General features: G+C 47.9%; 1 protein-coding gene across 2 annotated transcripts in view; it reads right to left on the bottom strand.

Annotated features, from left to right (window-relative positions):
- Positions 1 to 24,264, bottom strand: part of MYO7A (myosin VIIA) — a 203,237-nt gene that overhangs the window by 31,389 nt on the left and 147,584 nt on the right. For both annotated transcript variants that reach the window (XM_088473794.1, XM_088473795.1), the window contains 14 exons: positions 23,875 to 24,078; positions 20,355 to 20,531; positions 18,801 to 18,890; positions 17,428 to 17,555; positions 13,980 to 14,106; positions 13,449 to 13,568; positions 12,943 to 13,116; positions 12,490 to 12,717; positions 8,658 to 8,828; positions 7,861 to 7,978; positions 6,150 to 6,276; positions 5,216 to 5,385; positions 1,847 to 2,037; positions 422 to 546 (listed from right to left, as the gene is read on the bottom strand). In XM_088473794.1, the coding sequence (XP_088329920.1) occupies positions 422 to 546; positions 1,847 to 2,037; positions 5,216 to 5,385; positions 6,150 to 6,276; positions 7,861 to 7,978; positions 8,658 to 8,828; positions 12,490 to 12,717; positions 12,943 to 13,116; positions 13,449 to 13,568; positions 13,980 to 14,106; positions 17,428 to 17,555; positions 18,801 to 18,890; positions 20,355 to 20,531; positions 23,875 to 24,078 (2,150 nt within the window). The remainder of the gene's footprint in view (positions 1 to 421; positions 547 to 1,846; positions 2,038 to 5,215; positions 5,386 to 6,149; positions 6,277 to 7,860; positions 7,979 to 8,657; positions 8,829 to 12,489; positions 12,718 to 12,942; positions 13,117 to 13,448; positions 13,569 to 13,979; positions 14,107 to 17,427; positions 17,556 to 18,800; positions 18,891 to 20,354; positions 20,532 to 23,874; positions 24,079 to 24,264) is intronic.

Genomic DNA, 24,264 nt, shown 5'->3' with positions numbered 1-24,264 from the left:
AAGTGGGTCTCTCCCCTTATTGTAGCGTGCTGGTGGTGCCATCTTTCCAGTGATGTCTTCGGAAAGATGGCGCCGCGCATTGAAAGCAAAGACTCTGGCACTGTGCTGTTATTCTGCGCATGCGCCATCTCCCGAATATCACTGGGAAGATAGTGCTGATTGCAGAAAGCAAAGGTGTGGGGGCCCACTGCACACAGGTGTAAGTGGTCTATGTACTAAGCAGTGTTAGGAGACAAAGTGAAAAGTGATAAGGTGCCAGCCAATCAGCTCCCAACTGTCATCTCACAGGCTGTGTTTGAAAAATGACAGTTGGGAGCTGATTGGCTGGCACCTTATCACTTTTCACTCAGTCTCCTAACACTGCTTAGTAAATAGACCCAAAAGTGTATAAGTGGATGTAGGAAATACACCATTCCCCAACCTGAAGTAGTCATAGGAGAAGTCCTCCAGTGTGTACAGCTTCACCTTCCCCTCATGCTCCGACGTGGCCATCTGGACTGTCCGCACCACATCCTGCTTCTGGTCTGGCGTCATCGTAACTAACGCCTGGCGAGTGCCGCAAAGTGAGACATAAGAAAAGTTGCAGGTCATCCCTCTCACAGGATCAGCGGCGCTATATTGCATGGACACACAAAATACTATTCCCAATTATATACAATTAACATTTCCTGTCAACCTTGAGTTGAGACACATTTCATGTATTGGGCTGTAATGTACATTCATCCCTGGCAACTTAGCTTATTTCTGTGATTTTCACCAAGTCATTTATATCATCCAGAAAGATGTGTTTATTTTCTGTGCCCTTGGATATGTCACATCTCAGCTCTGTTCTCTCAATTGAATTCAACTCTATCCTCAGAGCTAGTTTGTGTTGTGTACATGATAATAAACAGCTCTGCCCACATTATATAATCTGTTTCTTTATTTCTCACTTAATTTTTTTTTTGTCACATTCTTTATTGTAGGGTCGTTACCCAGCACCATCCCCTATCCAGCCACGTAATGCTAATTACACCACTGGCAACCAATGAGATTCTGTCTTATGTCTTTCTAGCACAGTTTAGAAAATGACAACAGGCATCTGATTGGTTGCTATGAGTTACAACACATTTCTGCACATGGTTGGCACCATGTCACTATACAGTATAAATCTGTGCTAAAAACATGGAACATAGGGCCTGATTCAGAGCTGAACGCTCTGACCAGAGGGCTCGCTCTGAATCAGGGCCCTCCTCCATGAAAATGGAGCGGCCTCCCGGCCGCTCGTATAGCTGTGGGTGACCACCCACAGCATATTGCGAGCGGCCAAAAAGATGGTCGCGATGGTCTTGACCATCGCGACCATCGGACTTGCGACGGAGACCCTGCGGTAGGGTCTCCCTGCCACAAGCCCTGGAGTGATTTTGGCTCTATGAGAGCCAAAATCACTCCCACTGACATCACTAGTGATGTCAGTGGGCCGGCTTCAGACGGTAGGTGTTCCCATGGGAACGCCTCCGTCTGGCAGGCACGCCCACCAAAGGGGGCGTGCTGTCAATCAACATCGACAGCACGCCCCCTTTGGTGCGAGACCCGGAGCGATGGAAAGCCCGTCGCTCCCCGGGTCTCGCGCATGCGCACAACAGAGCTCCCTCCGTCGTGCGCATGCGCAGTGGGGAACATCGACCCGCTTGCGAGCGTCCTGACGCTCACGAGCGGGTCTGAATGACCCCCATGATCATTCAGATTTAAATCTGTAATCTAACACCAGACTTCCAATAATAACTTTCCAAACCACAATGTCCAGCAGAATGCCTACGCTCAACCGTGGCAGCACCATACAAAGCCACTGAATGCAGGAACCTACCACGATCTCCATGGGTGGCTTCGTGACGGTCGGCATGACGTAGACAATCTCTGTAGGGAAGTCCCCTTTCTGTTTGCTCCTCTCATTGTACCCGTGAGCCCAGCCAGCATTCATTATCGTCTCACCCGTGTCCTGGTCCAGGAGGATCAGATCCCCTTTCAGAAAACTGAGGAATCCGGAATTTTCCCCTGCTGCATTAACAGAAACCATAGGAATATAAGATCAATCGAATAATAAAGAAAAATACTTCATATTAAGCCATGCTCGGTGCCTCGTGCCTCAATGTAAATTATAATTTAAAATAATATAACAATGACATTCTAACAGGACTTTTGAAATTTTACTGATTTATTGAGAAGATTTCCAATATCGGCTTACTCAAACTGTTCCCGCCACAAGGTGGAGGCAGCCATTTTGTGGACTGAACCAAAGTTTATGAGACGGGGGTGTTAAAGTTCAGTCTATTCTGATCTTGCATAATGCACAATAGCTAAAGGACCACTGTGAGGGACAATCATGGTCCGTTTGGATCCAGGTCAGGAGATGCTACTTTCAAAGAGAAAATGGATTCAATTTATTATCTACCCACTGGGTAATGATGATTATGACAATAAAGTCTAATCAAGAGCATCCTAAGAACTGCATAGAGTAGTAAAATTATGGGGAGAGTTATAAGATTCCAGCTATAATTATGTGCTACAGTGTAGAAAATGATAGATAGAATCTGATTTCTATGGTCAACACCTTCATTTTTGCTTTTTAATAGGTTTGATAAATCGCCTCCATAGTTCCTCCATAGAGTGAGCTCTTCCATCTGTCTGTGGTTTGTCACTTTTGATATGTAGGTGAGACAGAATCCAAATGATCAGATTGCAGGTCCCACATAGCAGAAAGGCTGCCTTTAAAGCAGGGAAGAAGCTTTTTATGGGAGACCGATTAGCTAAAAAGCCTTGCAGTGGTGTATAATGGTCCTCCTATAAAGGGACTATAGAGGGAGATGTACTAAGCTCTGGAAGGTGATACATTGGAAAGTGATAAAGTGCCAGCCACTCAGCTCCTAACTGTCATGTTTACAGGCTGCGTTTGAAAAATTACAGTTAGGAGCTGATTGGTTGGTCGTTTATCACTCTCCACTTTATCACTTTCCGGAGCAGAGTACATCTGCCCCTATGACAGCTGAGTGAGCGTTCCAATGTATCACAATAGAGATGGTAATAGTATGCACGGAAAGCTTATAGGGCCTATGTATCAAGCCTTTTTTCATAAAATTATGTAGCAACTGCAGTTTCTGCATCATTTTATGAATGGTTCCTACCTACGTACTAATTGGGCAATGCAGGTAATTTCACAGAAATCTCAGGCAAAGTGCTAATTAGCGCTGCAGATCGCAGTCCCCATTATTATCAACGAGGGCTTCGATCTCTGCCCTATGTACCGAACTCGGAAAAAAAAGCGAAGCTTTTTGGAATTTGGCCCCGGTAGTTTACACCATCGTCAGATGGTGCAAACTACCAGGGCATGATGAATGTACAGGAGTTGTAGACCTATAATAAACCTCAGCTCCATCACCTGGGACATCCAGGGGACTTACCAGGGCACAGTGGTGGGCTGGGCCGGGGGGCAGGGTGCCATGTGCCCCCCGGGCCGCAGCGTCATGCGGGCCGCGGGCAGTCTGTATCACTGTGACACAGACTGCACCGCGTTTGTAGCGCTGACCGGACGGAGTTCGGTCAGCGCTACACAAGTAACAAACACACAGCCGCCGGCTCCGGCAGCTGTGTGTTTGTTTTGATCAGCAGCCAATGAGAGTCTGTCAGACTCTCATTAACTGCTGCTGCGCCCACTGCAGGAGCCGCTCCATCTTCCGGCTCCCGCAGTGGGCAATGGGAGAGGCGTCATGATTTCATATGACGTCTCTCCCATAATGCAGAGCGGCCCGGCCCGGGAGGACAGACGGAGGAGCAGATGGCAGCAGCGTCGGGAGCGGGGATTCAGGTAAGTGTTTTTTTTTATTTTGTTTTTTATATTACGTGTGTCTACTTGGGGGGGGGGGTCTGGCACTACAATGAGGAGACCACTACTGGGGGCACTACAAGGGGGGTGGGGGACTACTACTGCTGGGGGTACTACAATGAGGAGACCACTACTGGGGGCACTACAAAGGGGGGGACTACTACAACTGGGGGCACTACAAGGGGGGTGGGGGACTACTACTACTGGGACACTAAAAGGGGGGTGGGGGACTACTACTACTGGGGACACTACAAGGGGGGGACTACTACTGGGGGCACTACAAGGGGGGGACTACTACTACTGGGGGCACTACAAGGGGGGACTACTACTGTGGGCACTACAAGGGGGGCGACTACTACTACTGGGGGCACTACAAGGGGGGGGACTACTACTACTGGGGGCACTACAAGGGATTACTACTACTACTGGGAGCACTACAAGGGGGGTACTACTACTACTGGGGGCACTACAAGGGGAGGGGACTACTACTAGGGGCACTGCATAGGGGGGAGGGGACTACTACTAGGGGCACTGCATGGGGGGAGGGGACTACTACTAGGGGCACTGCATAGGGGGAGGGGACTATGACTGAGGGCACTGCATCGAGGGACCACTGCTGGGGGCTCTATATAAAGGGCAATACTGGGGGTACTGCATAGGGGGGACACTACAACTGGGGCCACTATTTAAGGGGCATTGCATAAGGGTTACCACTATTGGGGGCACTGCATGGGGGGGGGGTGGACTGCTACTGGGGGCACTATATAAGGGGCACTGCATAGGGGGTACCACTAATGGGGGAACTATATAAGGGGCTTACTACTGGGGGCACAAGGGGCACTGCACAGGGGGGACCACTACTGGGAGCACTATATAAGGGGCTTACTACTGGTGGCACAAGGGGCACTGCATAGGGGGGATCACTACTGGGCTACTGGGGGCACTACTGGAGGCCTGCATAAGGGTGTTCTCTCCTGTGGCACACGGGGGCACTGCATATGGGCACTACGACAGGGAGCTGCCCCATATCTTTATTTTTACCTTACATTAATCCCATGTGGTCCCGCCTCCTCCCTGGAAGACTTGAGGGGGGGGCGGCGCCGTAGCACGCACGGTTTTCGGGCACCCTGGCTACACGCTACTCCTCTGCCAGGGCCGCCTGCATGCATTTGCCCCCCAGGCTAAAAGTTGCCAGCCAGCCCCTGCCAGGGCAGAACCCCTTCACATAAGGCATTCACAAGCCCTCTAACAAGGACCAGACTGAATGCTTCCACCCAGGGCATTCGGAGACCCGTCACCAGACAAACAGACTAATACAGTATTTAAGAACACGAGTGAGGGCAGAACCAGCCGTACCAGGGTTAGCGTTATCTTGCAGAGCCACCACATATTTAGATCTTTTCCTCAGTCCTTCCAGGAACGTCACCACGAGGTCCCTGATGTCTTCTGCATTGTTGGAAGTGAAGGTGTACTCATCTCCTTTGATGGTGGCCAGGGTAAAACTCTGCCCCTGCAGCTTACCGCCTCTGCAAGTGGGCAGCACGGGACAGAGAGGAGTAAGAGGAGGTAATTAGAATGAATCAGAGAGAGCAGGCACAGAATAAATACAGAATGGACATTAGACACAAAAATTGAGCATTAAAACGATAGACACTCTAATAACGATGCCTCCTATTGCCGGTAAAGGTGGTGCCCGTTGGTCCTCTTCCCTTCTGTCCTTCCCTTTGCACTATCCATAATACCTTTGTCCTTTGTCTCCTTCTCCCCTGTAGCGGCCATTTTCCCGGTGACCTGTGCATACATTATAGACTCTGGGCACACTCTTGTGCCCAGAGTCTATAACTCCGGCACTGGCCGCGCATGCTCAGTGCGCTGCCGGCCGCTGGGCGGAGAGAAGGGGGCCCGTGTCGGAGACTGGTCACCGGCCCCCTCGTCTCTGGAAACGCCCCTGCATTTAGCGCATGCGCAGGTGCACATTTATGCGTCTGTGTGTATGTCCTTTCTATTCTGAGTTGGATGAGACTTGGCCGGATGTATTTCTGTGAAATTGAGAGTTTTGGGGCAGCGACAATGCGAAAGTGCTCAGAACCGCCCGTCTTCTGGAAGTGTCATGGGAGTGTGTCTATCGCGCCATGTTGTGCATAAGGACAGAAGAAGCCTGTTTCCGAACTCGGTTTTGCGGGCGTGCAGTGGGGGCTTTAAATTTTTGCGCATGCACAGTAGATAAAAAAATGTCTTATCTGCGGCAACATCGAAACGGCGACCATCTCTGAAGCAGTACCCTATTTACCTGCTGCTGGACACAGCCATGATCTCCGGGAAGGACAGCTCGAGGAGAACCTGCTCCTGCTCATCCACAAAGTAAACTCCGGTCCAATTAACGGCCACAATCACATCGTTCTTGGGCAGACTTGGTCCTGAATCAGACAGGTGTAGACACTATTCACTGATCATTCGCTGCGTTGTGCATTATATTTATAAATACGTCTATGAATCTCATGTCACTAGGATTGCCATGCAGCTACACACATTCTAACAAATAACTATGAAGGACAATCATTGCAATTATTATTTACAGTGAAGGCAGCCATTTTGTAGATTCAGCCAATGAAATCATTAGGAAATAGTGACATCACTGAGCATGAAGTAGATACCTGCCTACTTTTAAATTTTCCCCTCTGGTAAAAGTGGAAGTTACAGGGGGTGGCGTTGTAAACAGCATCACCTAGGGCCCCCCCACATCCCACTGGGTAATGTCGCAAATCATGTCATCAAGACTGGTTTACGCCCACGGGAGGGCGGAAGAACTCTTAGACGTTCCAGGAGAGTAGGCAAATTCCATGATGTCACTAGTTCTAGAGATCAAATGGGCTACACTCTCCTGAATATATTGTCCTCCCACAAAATGGCTGCCTGCACAACGTGTGCACGGCTAATGTAATATTGTAATCACAGGTAATATTCCAAGAAAGGCGGTATAACGAAAGAGAATCTAGCCACATACAGCAATGTACGCTGAAGTGCCTAGAGTCATGGAACAGATGCCTAGTATTGTGTAGGACCCCCTCTAGCCCGGCGAAGTGCAGCAACTCGGCGCAGCATCGATTCTACAAGTGGACGGAAGAGCTCTGGAGAGATGGTGACCCATGCTGCCTGAATAGCTTCCCACAGCTGCCTGATATTTGTAGGTGCAGGATCTTGGATGTGAATGGACCTCTCCACCACAATCCATAAATGCTTGATTGGGTTCATGTTGGGCGAATGTGGTGGCCACACCATTTGCCAGAATGTTGTTCGATCCAAACTTGGGCTAGATGACACGGTGCATTATCCTCATGTTGTGGAGGTACATGAAGTCTCATGAAGGGCTGCAAATGGGCACCAAGCAATGCAACATAGTGGTTACTGGTTAATGATGTGTACAGGTGGACCAGCGGACCCAACCCATGCCACGTGAAGACCCCACTCATTATAGAACTGGGGTTCATGGCATCACGGGGTCTGCGTCACATCCAGACCTTACCATCAGCCTGAAACAACTGCACTCATGACTCATTGGACCACGCCACATGTTGCCAGTCCTACAGGGTCCAATTAGCGCCGTCACAAGCCCAGGTGGGGCATTAAGTCAGATATCGTAGAGTTAACAGGGGCACTCTTGTGGTTCTTCTGCTCCCATATAACTTGGAAACGAAAGAACGCTGCACTGACCTACTGGGTACGCACCTGGTACCTCCTGCATTGAATGTGAATCTGATTTGAGCCAGTATCGCTTTTCTGCATAATTCTGGCCAGACGCCGCTAGTCACGATAATTAACCACACATGGTTGGCCACTGTGTTGTGGTGGTGACTGGACATTTTCAAAATGTCACAGTACGATGGCGCCACCTACCAGTACTTTTACATACTGCTATCGAATGACTTTTGGCCCTTAGGTGTATAAAAAGCATGTGAATAATGATGATACTTTCACGTACTGTATATCTGAACGCCATTTACCTGAGAACTTGAAGGCCTCATAAAACCTAGAGAACAACAAAGGCCATTTGAATCGAGCAAAATCCACCACGTTCTCCTTGATCTTCTGGGCGTCGGATCGCTTGAGGGCGTATATGCCCTAGAGATTTAAATGAAATATACATGAGGCGGCCATTCAGAGGATAACTATACACATATACTCTAGGGCACTAGTGATACCAAATTGTTGTCTGAAACTACCCAAACCACCCCATACAGTGATGCCTGGAAACATAAGCTGTATTCAAAGGTGTAAAAGGGCTTATGCCCTCAGTAATAATGGGGCCTGACAAGGACAGGGAAGTATGAGGTAGTGACACCATAAGAGTCGTAACTAGACTTTTAGGTGCCCTGTGCCAGAAAGAGCATTGGCACCCCCAATTTTTAAATAGGGACATAAAATAGTGCACCTGAAAAGGGCCATGGCCTCATGGGGAAGGGCCAGGAAAGAGATAGAGATAGGGGAGGCCAGGAGATGCTGGGGATAAAAGAAGAGGAAGCTACAAGTGAGAATGATAATAAACAGGAAAATTGACAGGCCAAAACAGTGCCCCGTGCCATGGCGCTGGTCGCACCACCCTAGTTACGGCTTGGACACCATTTTGTATATACAGCCACCTTCCCTAAGCGCTCCACACTCATTCCCGGGTCCACGTCTCCAGCAGTAACCAAATGCTACACAGTAGGGTGGGGAGAGGGGTTCACTATAGTAACACCCCAAAACTGTAAAACACATATTTTGCACTATAGGTGGCAGGCGGCTTTCCAGCCTATAATACCTTTTTATGTGCAGCAATTATTAACTGAGCCCATTTCTCCACGTTTTTGGAGGGCGTGATCTCCCGGTCCGGGACATAGGAAGGGATGAGATTTAGTAATCTCTCCATTATCAGCTCGGAGCCATAGTCTACGTAATACTGCTGAGACGCCAGCTCCGCCAGATCTTCTTCCTGCCAGAGGTAAATACAAGCGCACTGAATGAATATAAGGAAAGTGTGTGAATATGGCATATATATTTACAGTATATAGTTTAAGATTAGAGATATGCGGGTCCGAACACACCCAAATTCAGGGGTTCCGATTTCAATTAGAACCGGGTCAAGGTTCGGATTCACTTTTGTGACCATGTTCGAATTCAGGGGGTCATTCAGACCCGCTCGCGAGCGCAGGACGCTCGCAAGCGGGTCGATGTTCCCCCACTGCGCATGCTACGACGGAGGGAGCTCCGTCGTGCGCATGCGCGAGACCCGGCGAGCGACGGGCTCTCCATCGCTCCAGGTCTCGCACCAAAGGCGGCGTGCTGTCGATGTTGATTGACAGCACGCACCCTTTGGTGGGCGTGCCGGGGGCGTGCCTGCCAGACGGAGGTGTTCCCATGGGAACGCCTACCGTCTGAAGCCGGCCCCACTGACATCACTAGTGATGTTAGTGGGAGCGATTTTGGCTCTGATAGAGCCAAAATCACTCCAGGGCTTGCGGCAACGAGACCCTACCGCAGGGTCTCCGTCGCAAGCCCGATGGTCGCGATGGTAAAGACCATCGTGACCATTATCATGGACGCTCACATATGCTGTGGGTGGTCACCCACAGCTATGCGAGCGGCCAGGAGGCAGCTCCATTTTCATGGAGGAGGGCCCTGATTCTGGCTCTGAATCAGGCCCTCAGTCCCGGTTCGAATCTGCTGCCTGTTCAGAACTCGGATTTAAAAAAACGTACTCAGGTTTGTGAATTCGGACATTTTAGTTGTTTTTATCAATTTTTATTAGATTTTTATAGATTTTTATCCAAATCAAAAACCAAAACCAAAACACTTGAGGGTGGTTTTGCAAAACCACAAACACGAAGATTAATCCAGATCCAAAACCAAAACACAGGGGGTCCGCTCACATCTCTACTTAGGATGATGACTCAATGGAAAAATTCTTGTAGATGAATAAATTAACCCAACTCTGGTCATATACAGTGATTGGATCCAGGTCACGGTCTGTGTATTAGGGATGTATTATGGACCCATCCCTTATTATGGGCGATTATTACCATACTGGCCGATGACAATGAACGTGAGGGATAACAGTGATATCTAATACAGATGTGTATAGGGCAGCCCCTGTGCAAATCGTCCTTCTCCATGACGGCACATTAGTTCTCCAATGTCTCACAGCGCTATTTAGTGATTTGCAATATGATAAAAAGTCTCTAAAGTTACGCAAGCAGCGATGTCATTAACATTACACACAAGTCAACAAAAAGCTCTGCAGATATCCGAGCAACAACATTAATGTAGAAGTTTTCCACAAACAGAACATAAAGGCTGAGAATATTTAAGAAACTTCTGTTACTTGTACCGTACGCCTGGTGCTGGCTGCTGAGAGATCGGATGACCATGTTTGTACATACAGGGGTCTATTTACTAAGCAGTGTTAGGAGACAGAGTGAAAAGTGATAAGGTGCCAGCCAATCAGCTCCCAACTGTCATTTTTCAAACACAGCCTGTGAGATGACAGTTGGGAGCTGATTGGCTGGCACCTTATCACTGACTTATCACTTTTCACTCTGGGCCTGATTCAGACCCGCTCGCGAGCGCTGAGGACGCTCCATTTTTAGGTAGGAGGGCCCTGATTCAGAGTGAGCGCTCTGGTCAGACCGTCCGGCTCTGAATCAGGCCCTCTGGGGGTCATTCAGACCCGCTCACGAGCGCAGGGCGCTCGCAAGCAGGTTGATGGTGCCCTACTGCGCATGCGCACGACAGAGGGAGCTCCGTCATGCGTATGCGCGAGACCCAGCTAGCGACGGGATAGCCGTCGCTCCGGGTCTCGCACCAAAGGGGGCGTGCTGTCGATGTTGATTGACAGCACGCCCCCTTTGGTGGGCGTGCCGGGGGCGTGGCTGCCAGACGGAGGCGTTCCCATGGGAACGCCTACCGTCTGAAGCCGGCCCCACTGACATCAGTAGTGATGTCAGTGGGAGTGATTTTGGCTCTGATAGAGCCAAATTCACTCCAGGGTTTGCGGCAGCGAGACCCTACCGCAGGGTCTCCGTCGCAAGCCCGATGGTCGCGATGGTCAAGACCATCGCGACCATCATCATGGACGCTCGCTATAGCTGTGGGTGGTCACCGACAGCTATGCGAGCGTCCAAGAGGCCGCTCCATTTTCATGTAGGAGGGCCCTGATTCAGAGCGAGCGCTCTGGTCAGAGCGTCCGGCTCTGAATCAGGCCCTCTGTCTCCTAACACTGCTTAGTAAATAGACCCCATAGTATCGTATCTTTACCGCGGCCTTATTTAATAATCCTGTATGTGGGCTGTGCAATTTAATTAGATGACACAAGTATGACATTGGGAGACGCTGAATGACACACTTCGGGTAAGTAACCTTTGTGAACCAGGCTTCTCCTATACATATATCATGTACTTCCAGGTAGCATTTTGGAAATGCTTGCCTGTGGTCTGGGGGTCCAAATATCAGCCATATATTTATAAGGAAAATAAGCCCCATTCTTCTGCCGAAATCCTTCCCCAATCTGCCCAAGCTCCACCAAGATCCCCACAGCTGCGCCCACGTCAGCGTGAAGACACACCCACTTTGCGATAAGCCATGCTCCTTTAAGAGTCTGACAATGGGGGACTACTGGAAGGAATGTAGTAGGCTGTAATTCCCTTTGCAAAATCGAGGGGTGCCAGCAGTACATGACCATCTCTTTTTCTAAACCCCCTTTAATGCTAATTATATTTGATGGTTTCCTACATGTGCAGTGACAAGCTGAGAGCACTCTTAGGCTGGGTACACGCCTAAACGACCAGCAATTGTGCCGATGTTCAGGGCGATCTGCCTTCACCCTGGACATCGCATGATTGCCGGTACACACTTAAAAGATTTCATGAACGACGGAACAATCACTGTTCCGTCCTTCATTAATATGTACAGCCTCACATGCGATATCGTGGGATTGACTGTGCAGCACGACCAATCACACGGTACTGCATGCGATCGCGGGAGCGCGCAAATCTGGCATGCACACTGCCCGGATCGTCATTCCGATTTAGCCAAATCGGGCCGATATCGATCAGATGTGTACCCAGCCTTAGGGGGGTATGTAGTCAAGATGTCTGCATTTAGCATATCGACATTCACAATGTCGACAACAGAAGAGCGACAGTGGTGGTGTCGACATGGTTAAACGTCAACACTATTAGTGATGACGCCTGCAAAATGACGTCATCGGAAATTTCTACACGGTCATATTGTCGGCTCTGACAGCAGGTTTAGGGACAAAATCAAAAGAAAAACCACAATGTCGACATGCTAACAATATCGACATAACATCAATGTCAACACATCCAATGCCAACATTCACATGTCAACATGATGATTGTCAATTTTGCCTTCTTGCCCAGTTATAAATGCAGGCCTGCTTTTAGCACGTGTTATGTAGCCCCATGGAAGCTTCAGGTGCTGTCTGGTTGCACCTAGCACAATACAATACAACAGTAAGACTCTAGCTATAACTGTGTAAACGTAAAGCACCAAATAGGCCTATAAAGCTCTTTTCAGTTTTCTCCTGTGCTGTAGAATAATGGAATGACTACAAGTCTATGAGGGCTTCCAGCCACCTTGTCACATCTGTACTCTCCGAACTTCACCCCCCTGACAATCTGCTGATAGATGAGATTGGTTGCTACGTTGTCCTCGGTAGGGTTGTGCCACGGGGTGAAGATTTCCTTCCTGAAGAAGAGCCTCCAGGGTGCGTTCCTCTCCTGTGCCCCCTGCTCCTTGGCGTACTGCTCGCACTGAGACACGGCGTCCATCACGTGGTCATTCCCGCTGCCCAACGAGGACACCTGGCAGCAACCAAGATAAACACGCATGATAACATATAATCAAAGCTTTATACAGTATGGACCATACGTAAAGTACAGTATTGTGAGGACAATCACATAGGTATTAGGCCTGATTTAGCATAGAGCGTGTCATTCAATTTTACGTCTGCATTTGAACCTTGAATCAATAGATGGACCAGGAGAAAAGATGCCTCAGTCATCATCAACTCCAAAACTACTCTGTACCTTATCGAACAGCGCTATGTACAGCGAGAACCCAAATCTATCTTTCAGGCTGATTTTGTCGGCCAGAGAGTTGCAGAGCTCCTTGGCCGTGGTGGCAGAGTCAGTGAGGAGGGTCTTCGTTGTCCCATCCATGAAGGTCACCGGGAGCATGATCGGCTTCTTGGATTTGGTGGCCTTTGTGAGAAGAAGACAGGGAAACATGACACATCTATGTAACTGCTCAATCAACCTGTAAAATACCGGCTGTAATAGGAAGTCTCAGAGTATTTGCTCTCCGTTATGCAAATTTATGCAAATTGACCAGGTCGAAACCTGAAGACAGTGCCTCATCACTGGGTAGATCTGCCTAACTTTATTGACAATAACATTTTAACATAGCATTATTCAAACGCGACATGATTTTTTAAAATTATTCATGATGATGGTGCTTACAAGTCGTTTATAATCAGTATATTAAACAATGTTTTAGTATTATGTCTCTTTGATTTATTCGGTTTCAAATTTACCTGAAGCTCCAGCCAGCTGGGGGGCTGCGTCCTGGTACCATTCGCAAACGTCCTTCTCAGGCGCTCTTCACAGTAAGGGGCATATCCCGGGGGGCCGCCATTGATAAAGTTTCTCAGGTACTGACAACCAAACACAGAAATGAAGATATAGTACACAGTATAACTATTTTATTGAGCTGGACCCATTCTGTCAGCACGACAGAGGCAGCCATCTTGTGAAAGAACCAATACCTATCAGATTGCAGCCTATCAATTCAGGACTTAATTTGCACAATATTCACGCTGAGGGGGAGGTGTATCAAACCTTGGGCAGAGATAAAGTAGAGAGAGATAAAGTACCAACCAATCAGCTCCTAATGGTCATTTTTCGATCACAGCCTGTAAAGTGACGTTCAGGAGCTAATTGGTTTGTACTTTATCTCTCTCCAAGCTCTGATAAATCTCCCCCTAAGACATTGTTATAATTATAATTAAATTCTAGGATAGACTGTCAGCCTAAACGTACACATCTAGCATAGGGTACGAACTGACCTTGACAAACTTCTCCGAGGGGGCAAAGCATCCCACGCACAGAGACATGAGGATCCAGCCGCGGGCGTGACTGCTCTTGGAGGGGTTCTGGGTAAGCTGTTTGGAGATTTGGCAGTAGATCTCATCCCTGCAGAATGAAGCATAAAGGCTTACATGCAATGTGACATAAGACCGTAACTAAGGCTTGTTTTACATGAGCTTCTATATTCCAGAGTTTAGTAGGTAGAGAACCAGCATGTGTGATACTACCCTAAAGTGTTATTAATTACATTTCATCAGACTGCTGCCTGCCACATCACTGTAATAAATGATGACATGCTGTATAGAGATCACAGCTCCTTTATATCCCATCACACCGGAATGTGACACGAGAGGAGCTGTAGGTTGGCTAGGCTACAAAGCAGAGCCTGTCCTGTTGGCTAGGCTACAAAGCAGAGCCTGTCCTGTTGGCTAGGATACAAAGCAGAACCTGTCCTGTTGGCTAAGATACACAGCAGAGACTGTCCTGTTGGCTAGGATACAAAGCAGAGCCTGTCCTGTTGGCTAGGATACAGGGCAGAGCCCGTCCTGTTGGCTAGGATAGATAGTAGATCCAGGCCTGTTGGCTAGGATACAAAGCAGAGCCTGTCCTGTTGGCTAACATATACAGCAGAGACTGTCCTGTAGGCTAGGATACAAAGCAGAACCTGTCTTGTTGGCTAGGATACAAAGCAGAGCCTGACCTGTTGGCTAGGATACAAAGCAGAACCTATCCTGTTGGCTAGGATACAGGGCAGAGCCCGTCCTGTTGGCTAGGATAGATAGTAGATCCAGGCCTGTTGGCTAGGATACAAAGCAGAGCCTGTCCTGTTGGCTAACATATACAGCAGAGACTGTCCTGTAGGCTAGGATACAAAGCAGAGCCTGTCCTGTTGACTAATATACAAAGCAGAGCCTGTCCTGTTAACTAATATACAAAGCAGAGCCTGTCCTGTTGGCTAGGATACAAAGCAGAACCTATCCTGTTGGCTAGGATACAGGACAGAGCCTGTCCTGTTGGCTAGGATACAAAGCAGAACCTATCCTGTTGGCTAGGATACAGGACAGAGCCTGTCCTGTTGGCTAGGATAGACAGTAGATCCAGGCCTGTTGGCTAGGATACAAAGCAGAGCCTGTACTGTTGGCTAGGATACAGGACCTCATTCAGAGTCGGTCGAAGCGGCCGCACGGTCGTACACCACCGATGTTCGCTATACTGCGCATGCGTAAAGGCCACAATGCGCGTGCGCAAACTAGCCGCTACGATCAGAAATTTCTCTCTCCTTGAACACAGCCAGGTCGGTAGTTTGAGTGACAGATTGAGGCGTTTGTGGGTGGTAACAGGGGAAGGTGCTTGAAAACGGGGGTGTGGAGATCCGAACGCAGGCGTGCCTCATTATGCGAACGGCGTTTTATGGGAGTACATAATTAACAAAGTAGTGTCATGGCACACGTGACAGGGGAGGTTTTACACTGCCATGATCGTAGAGCTTAAGAGAAGGTAAGGTCAACCTTTAAGCTCTAAGACCAGTTCCGATGGTAAACGATGCTCGCGATTAATCCTTATGTAGCCGGAGATGACATGCTATGCGTACGAGATGTGTGCGTATTTTTAGCGTTCCGACCGCATACACCCCTTGGTCGGCCAGCTAACGATCCGACCTTAGGGACGCAACTTGCGAGGGAATCATTTGCATATCCGGCCCCTTTTCCCGTACGACCGTGCGGCCGCTTCGACCGACTCTGAATGAGGTCCACAGTGCAGAGCCTGTCCTGTTGGCCAGGATATGCAGTAGATCCAAGCCTGTTGGCTGAGAAGAGATACAGAGCATAGTGCACTCTGTTGTGTAGTATGCAGAGCATAGCCTGGTCCGGTGACCAGAATACAAGACAGAGCCTGTTCAGGAGGCAAGTGTACAATCCTCACACTGGAGGACAAATATACACTATAGAAGCAGTTGTGGTGCTAGTATACAATACATCCCCCATCTTGTGGCCATTTGGTCCAATTGACAAGCTGAGGATGACGGACCAGGAAATGCTCCGCACGTAGCTGTGACACGGTTGGAGATAACGGTTCACATGAGCCTCTGTGCGGACTATTATTTATTAATGACAGTACATTGATATTGATACAATAATCACACAGATGGCGGGCACTCGTTGATTGATGGCACAGGTGGCCCGTGACGCCAATAGTGCTGGTTAATTATTGATTGCTAGGGGATACTGCAAATTACAGAGTCCTTTTATGAAGTCAGCCTGAGTAGGGGAGAGCTGCTGTCCCCATTACACCCATAGAGTGGGAGCAGCCTTTCATGGGCTGAGCCAATATCCACTACAATATTCACTAAAGAATCCCTCAATCGCGCACATATGCTAAGCTGGACGAAGCGCGAGTCGCATCCACCGCGGCATGAGCGGCTCATGCACCAGGTTACATCAGCCGACCAGGTCGTAAGCACAAGAAAATTGTTTGGTTTGAATCCAATTAATACAAAAACAAAAAACTCATACTCTATAGTAGGGATGTGCAGGCTCGGATGACGTTTTGCCTCTTTCTGAGTTCCGTTTTTTTGGAGGGAAAAATCCGAACTCAACGTGCAAACTCGAACCTATCCGAGCCTGCACATCCCTACTCTATAGTAATGTAGGTATAATATTCCTTATCATGTATAAATTAATGCAGCAAACAATGGCCCTGATTCAGAGCCGGACGCTCTGACCAGAGCGCTCGCTCTGAATCAGGGCCCACCTCCATTAATATGGAGCGTCCTCCTGGTCACCACCCACAGCATATACGAGCGTGCAGGATGATGGTCGCGATGGTCTTGACCATCACAACTGCGAGCAGAAGCCTGCGGTTGAGTTTTTCAACCGCAAGGCCAGGAGTGATTTTGGCTCTAACAGAGCCAAAATCACTCCCACTGACATCACTTGTGATGTCAGTGGGGCTGGCTTCAGACGGTAGGCGTTCCCTTGGGAACGCCTCCGTCTGGCAGGCACGCCCCCGACACGCCCACCAAAGGGGGGTGCTGTCAGTCAACATCGACAGCACGCCCCCTTTGATGAGACACTCCGAGCGAAGGAAAGTCCTTCGCTCGTCGGGTCTCGCGCATGCGCACGACGGAGCTCCCTCCGTCGTGCGCATGCGCAGTGCGGACCATCGACCCACTTGCGAGCGGACAGCCGCTCGCGAGTGGGTCTGAATGAGGGCCAATGTACTTTATAATACGCCCGCAAACCCAACTTCATGAAAAAAAATATATTTTTTGCTGCCTTATTTCCTACAGAGCTGCACTCAAGCGACCTCCTGCACATAATTTCTTACAGAAACTGCATTCCCCAATCCTTGCACCCTGGCTGTTACAGAAAGGATTTGTGTGGGAGGTGAGTGCGCACATAGCGAGGGCGAGCAAGGTTCTCTGACCGTAGCGCTGGTCTCAGGATGCCGTTCCCGATGATGAAATGGAGTTTCTCCAGGTTGGAGGTGGGGCGATCCTCCAGCATGCTGTTTCCGTGCAGGGTGGACTCTCCGTCATGGAGTCTCTTAGTCACCTGTATAAGGAGCGAGAAAGGATTAAGTTAGGGAGATAGCACTTTGGCACTTTCCTGCCCTCATAGACATACTATCACATCCGCTTGTGATACTGAGACAGTGGGCCTGATCCTGAGCTGGACCTGTGTCTGCGCCTTTTGCAGGTATTGCTTTTGCGACTTTATGCAAATACCGCTGCAATCCCTTCCCTGGTATAGATCCGTGCGTCTGCATGTGCAGGGACTGAGACGCCCACTATAAGCTTCTTTATACACTCAAATACTGCTTGCTGCATCTTCAGAGACCCAACCATCGCTCGCACAATCGACACCATCTACCAGTCCCATGCTACGTGCAGAATTATGGCCTCCTAGGTGAATGATTATGTGTCTAATTTCGGAACCACTTCAGCACCATGCCTGCGACACTCCCATAATAAGCCTATAGGACGGACCGTCTCTGTGCATCCGTAAAGCGTCCTGTGAGATGACTGGGAGAAGGCTTTAGTAAAGTTATGGCCCAGGAACGCCCAATACATCTCCAAAACATTTCTGAGACCGTGCGTCTAAATCGCAACTGCGAATCTGCGCGCACGGACTCTGAACGCATGCGCATTGCGACTTGGACGCTAGCACAGAAGATAAATGATCGCTCAACAGCGTCCGACATCGACTCAGAATCAGGCCCATTGGGAGCTCGACCTGAATTTCCGGTGTCATTCCGGTGTCCGGTTAATTTGGGGTAATTACAGGTTTTACTCTGAAATAAACTATAGGTTGAGTCTCCCATATCCAAAATGCTTGGGACCAGGGGTATTTTGGATAACGGAATATTTCGTATATTGGAATATTTGCATTTAATAATGAGATATCTTGGGAATAGGACCCTAATATACACACAGAATGCATGTATGTATTATATACACCTTATACACACAGTCTGCAGGTCATTTTATATATTATATTTAATAATTTGTGCCTTAGACAAAGTTTGTGTACATTGATCCATCAAAAATCAAAGGTTTCATTATCTCAGTCATGCCAAAAAAATTCCGTATTTTGGAATATTTGGATATGGGAGACCCAACCTGTAGTAAATATTCTGATTTATTTGGCCATATTAAGCACTAGCCAGCTATGGAACATCCCTTCACTTTTGCTTTGTGTATCTATTATTCTTACATAAGATTATTGGTTGGACTGTAGTGTATGTAACAGTTTTTTTGAAACATAAAAAGTGGCAGAATATATAGTTGTATACGGCACCTCCTCCGTGAGCTTAGACTTCTTCTTTAACGTGAGCGAGACCAGCTTGTGCCGTACACTGTTCTTCTTCTGGCCGTCAATGTGCGCGCTCTACACAGGACAGAAAAGGGGGAGGGGATTACACACGTGCGTCATCTTGTCTTTTTGTGTAGTTTTTGTGTAGTTTACAGGGCCCGGCCGTATGCTATACATGTGCAGGGATTGGTCAGTGATCACAGCACATTCTAGATGGATAACAAGCAGAAATGGGAGATTACAAATTACGTTCAATTGGTTGCAGAATTTGTACTTATGCCAAGAAATCAGCAGAAATAAAAAGAGGCTCTGTGCCAAATTCTTCTGACTCACAGGCATATTTATCTAGAACGTACATGCTATAGAATGATAGCTGGAATCTGATTGGTTGGGCAACCCTTCCATTCGTCCTCTAAAGAAGACTTGATAAATCCCAAAGTAACACATCCAACTGCATGGTTTATAACCACCAAAGCTCAAACCACGACCTTGGAGACACATAAACGCTGTAATGTATGTAGCAGCAGTGCGCAAAACCACACAAAAAGCTGCTGGGAAAAATATTTTAGATGTGGTTCTGATTGGCGATTCTGCTCCAATAATACCCACATCTGCTCCAATCACATTCACATCTGCTCCAATCACATTCACATCTACTCCAATCACATTCATATCTGCTCCAATCACATTCACATCTGCTCCAATCACATTCACATCTGCTCCAATCACATCCACATCTACTCCAATCACATCCACATCTGCTCCAATCACATTCACATCTGCTCCAATTACATTCTCATCTGCTCCAATCACATTCATATCTGCTCCAATCACACCCACATCTGTTCCAATCACATTCACATCTGCTACAATCACATTCATATCTGCTCCAATCACACCCACATCTGTTCCAATCACATCCTCATCTGCTCCAATCACATCCACATCTGCTCCAATCACATTCACATCTGCTCCAATCACATTCACATCTGCTCCAATCACATCCACATCTGCTCCAATCACATCCACATCTGCTCCAATCACATTCACATCTGCTCCAATCATATCCTCATCTGCTCCAATCACATCCACATCTGCTCCAATCACATTCACATCTGCTCCAATCACATCCACATCTGCTCCAAACACATTCACATCTGCTCCAATCATATCCTCATCTGCTCCAATCACATCCACATCTGCTCCAATCACATCCACATCTACTCCAATCACATTCACATCTGCTCCAATCACATCCTCATCTGCTCCAATCACATTCACATCTGCTCCAATCACATCCACATCTGCTCCAATCACATTCATATCTGCTCCAATCACACCCACATCTGCTCCAATCACATCCTCATCTGCTCCAATCACATCCTCATCTGCTCCAATCACATTCACATCTGCTCCAATCACATCCACATCTGCTCCAATCACATCCACATCAGTGGATGCGCTGTGTCTGGAGTCTGTTTGGCCGGTAACTACAGCTATGACTGCTGCATATTGGGGGAGGGGTCGCCAGTTTCTTACCTCTCCCTCTCCTTGTAGCGCCTGGAGCTCTCTTTTATAGGTCTTCTTCCCCAGGGTCTCGTAGATCTTTGTCATCACTGGGATCTTCTCAGTGCCGTCGCTCATGGCCGTGTGGTACTTTGGCTCTGGAAGGTCACCCATAAAACGGAGGATAGTGATCCAGACAGCGAGCGCAGCCTGAGGAGTGCATTCGTTTTATGAATCGGAGTTGTGTGGTTAGTCACATGATCACTTGAGCGTTTAGGTGGCGTTATACCATAACACACCATAATAAACCAATAAACCAATGTTCTTTAAAATAACCATAAGCAAACAACTGTAAAAACTGAATTTATTACCTCTAGGTGATGCACAGCAGATTGAAACTATGCAATAACTATACAATGTCATTTATGGGGCTATACCAGAGAAGGATTTAAATATAAAAAAGGCAATCCTACAAGCTTAAGTGGAAAGCAAATTTGGGTCATTAGTAGATGAGGCCTGGTTGGGATTTGGAACAGCTTAGCACTAAAGTAGCATCTGGTGGTAGGGTCCATGAATAAAATATTGCTGCATACTCAAACTCAAGATGGCCAAAACAGAACTCATTGATTTCCCTCCTTTATGAGTTTCCTCCCTTCCCAGCCTCTCTATGACTGTCAACAACACCACTATCTCCTCTGTTACCCAACTCCGCTGCCTGGCCGTCATTCTTGACTCTTCCCTCTCCATCGCTCGCATCAGACCCTTCCTCCCCAGGATGTCAACAAAACCATTGTCCGCTCACTGTTCATCTCTCGCCTCAACTACTGGCACCTTCTCCTCACTAGACTCCCATCTTGCTCCTCTCCAATCTGTACTCAATGCTGAAGCTTGACTTATCTTCCTCTCCCGGCGCTCCACATCTGCCTGCCCTCTCTGCAAAATCCCTCACTGGCTCCCCTTCCCCTACAGAATCCTCTTCAAATTCTTCACTCTCTCGTACAAGGCCCTCTCCAACTCCACAGCTTCCTACATCTCCAAACTCATCTCCTTACATGCACCCTCCTGCCCTCTCAGGTCGACCAATGACCGCCGCCTTTCCTCCTCTCTGGTTACCACATCTCACTCCAGAATTCAAGATTTCTCCTGAGCTGCCCCCACCATTGGAACAATCTCCCTCGTTCCATCAGACTATGCTGCAGCCTGCATTGCTTCAAGCGGGCGCTAAAAGCCCGCCTGTTCATAAAAGCATATCTGTCCACCACTTAACCATGTCACCACATAGTCTAGCTCACCCTCCCATACTCTCACTCCTGCTTCCTGCCCCTAGCTCCCCTTACACTGGCTCACTCCTTATGTCTTCCGTTTGCCCCCCCCCTTTCCTTTAGACTGTAAGCTCCATGAGCAGGGCCCTCCTCCCTCCTGTTCTCATTACTTACTTGTCTTGCACACCAGCTACTCTCTACACATCCTCCTTGGGCTCTCTGCCCCCGCACTCTTTTGTTGTTTTCTTTTCTACTGATGACCAAGACCTGTTATCTGCGCCCACGCTAATAGGTACAGGTTCCAGCTTACGCTGAATATTCCGATTGCACCCCTTGCAGCAGCGGCTGTGTTGAGAGTTGTAGTGCTATTTGTTATTTGTCTACTGTATTGCACTGTACTGTTTTACCATGTACTGTCTTAATGTTTTGCCCCCTGTACGGCGCTGCGGACCACTTGTGGTGCCCTATAAATAAAGTTTAAAAATAATGAGTGTATAGATACCAGCATGTGTCCAAAGGCATAATATCTCAGGTGTATGGTATCTTCCATGATGCTGCTCTTCCTGAACAAAACTATCATGAAACAGCATGGGAGAGACTTAGCCCCCCGTCCCGTCCCCCTGATGATGAGGCCTAAAAGTACCATTTATAGTTATACCCATCTCAAGGAAATATGCTGTAAATTATATTATCGTTGCTATTACACCCCTGTGAGATTTAACCTTCTGCCTTGCCCACTTGCTGGGGAAACTGTGTCCTGGGGTAACTTAGCCCATATTTGGTGGACTTGCCCTGTCATTGCCCCCTACTGGACAGCAGTCCATAGCCTTCTGAATAGTCAATTTGAGGCCCCAAAACCGACATACATCACATACTAGTAGCTGCAAAAGGCCTTATTGCAAAACATGGGTGGAATCCGTTTTCACCTTCCATCTCTCTGTCTTCATAAATCAAATCTAGCAAATTGCGGCTATGGAAAAACTACCTATTACCTGCACGACAGGGGCCAAATGTCATTGGCTGGGCTTCCTGGCTCTGTCTTAGCGACACCTCCCTCAACCCTACTGTCTGATCTCTGACTTACCGGCCTGACCATATGCAATGCGACTTTGAAGCTCTCCTTCCATCCTTCCACTGCTGCCTCCAACCATGGCACCCCATACCTTTGTATTATTTCCTTGCCCCCAATGTATTCTTATCCTAGAGCAGTGGTTCTCAAACTCAGTCCTCAGGACCCCACACAGGTCACATTTTCCAGGTCACCCAGCAGTGGCACAGGTGTAGTCATTACTCACTGACATATTTGAAAAGATCCATAAGTGAAGCTAATTATTTCACTTGTGATTCTGTGAGGAGACCTGGAAAACATGCACTGTTTGGGGTCCTGAGGACCGAGTTTGAGAACCTGTGTCCCAGAGCATACATGATGTCAGTCTGTTTCTCCTTCCTGCTAGTCCTGTCTCATCCACCCTCTCCATAAAGAATGTATAGGAATTCACGCTGTGTATGATTGGTTTCCATGTTTGTGTTATATCCGTAATCCTGCTACAAACTAGCTCATATGTCATATTCCTGTTACTTCTGTCATATAATCTGTCTCTTTATGAGCACCTCAAAATAACGGATTACAAATAATGAACGTACTGCTGCACGGGTGCCTAGTCCCGTCCATGGGTCAGGTCCAAGCCCCCACCCCACCATTTATTCTCCTTTCTTTCTTCTCTTTTACTATTATTTTCCCAGCAACTCCTGCTGCATCCACATTCTATAAAATGTTAGCTAGTATCTTATCGGTTGCTCTGGGTAATATCTCCACTTGTCTACTTTGATAAGGTTTGATAAATCTCCCCCCAGCCCCCAGTCTCCTATGAAAGCCATTGCATACATATATTCCCAAACTTTTCGGCCTGTGCAGCAGCAGCTGCACTGCTCGAGCCGGCCCTGAGGCCATTGGCCCTTCTGGCGTTTGCTGTTTTTTCTGTGTGGTTTTCAAACCGCCACAGAGCGCATGTATTTTTCACAGCCAAACTGTTTAGAGGCTGAAAGCGTAAACCGTATGCAATGGGTGGGCATTTGAAAAACCCTAAATTTTATGTGGCTTAGGGCAAACTGTCTGGTACAGCCGGATGGGAAACAGGACAGGCTGAGTGCTAGTACAATGTATATAATATTTTCTACTGTGCAAAACATGAACTAGAATGACCAATTACACAGTGTCTGTTACATCTTACAAAAAGGCAGCATTAGTTCTTCTATTAGATCTTTTTGTATTCGATATGACACTTACTTACCAGTTGGTCACCTTCATCTTCATGGTAGAGCAAAGGCTGTTTTAGGGGTCTCCGGATGTAGGTGTTAGTGGTGGTCCCCTGGAAGTATGTGGCAGCAAACTTTGCAAACTTGTACTCAGAAAGGTCTTCTTCTTCCTCTTCTGGAAGCGGCGGAGTATCGTCCAAATCCTGCTCCTCCATCTGACCCTGCGCTCGCTCCAGATCCTGAAGGAGGAGCATTTAAGAAATTAGAGGTGGGATTAGAGATGAGCAAACCGACGCGTTTCGATTCATAGATTGGTTGGTTCATTTATAGCAATGTTCTTTTCAAGCCAATAAATCTCAACATGTACAATTTTCACAACTGATGACATCTCTTAATTTTCCGTTTCTTAATATACAAAAAAAAAC

This window comes from Taudactylus pleione, unplaced genomic scaffold, assembly GCF_031769625.1.
Source record: "Taudactylus pleione unplaced genomic scaffold, aTauple2 ptg000140l, whole genome shotgun sequence".
Taxonomy (NCBI): domain Eukaryota; kingdom Metazoa; phylum Chordata; class Amphibia; order Anura; family Myobatrachidae; genus Taudactylus; species Taudactylus pleione.
The sequence above is the reverse complement of the archived record's forward strand: the minus strand, read 5'-3'. Positions and strand labels throughout refer to the sequence as shown.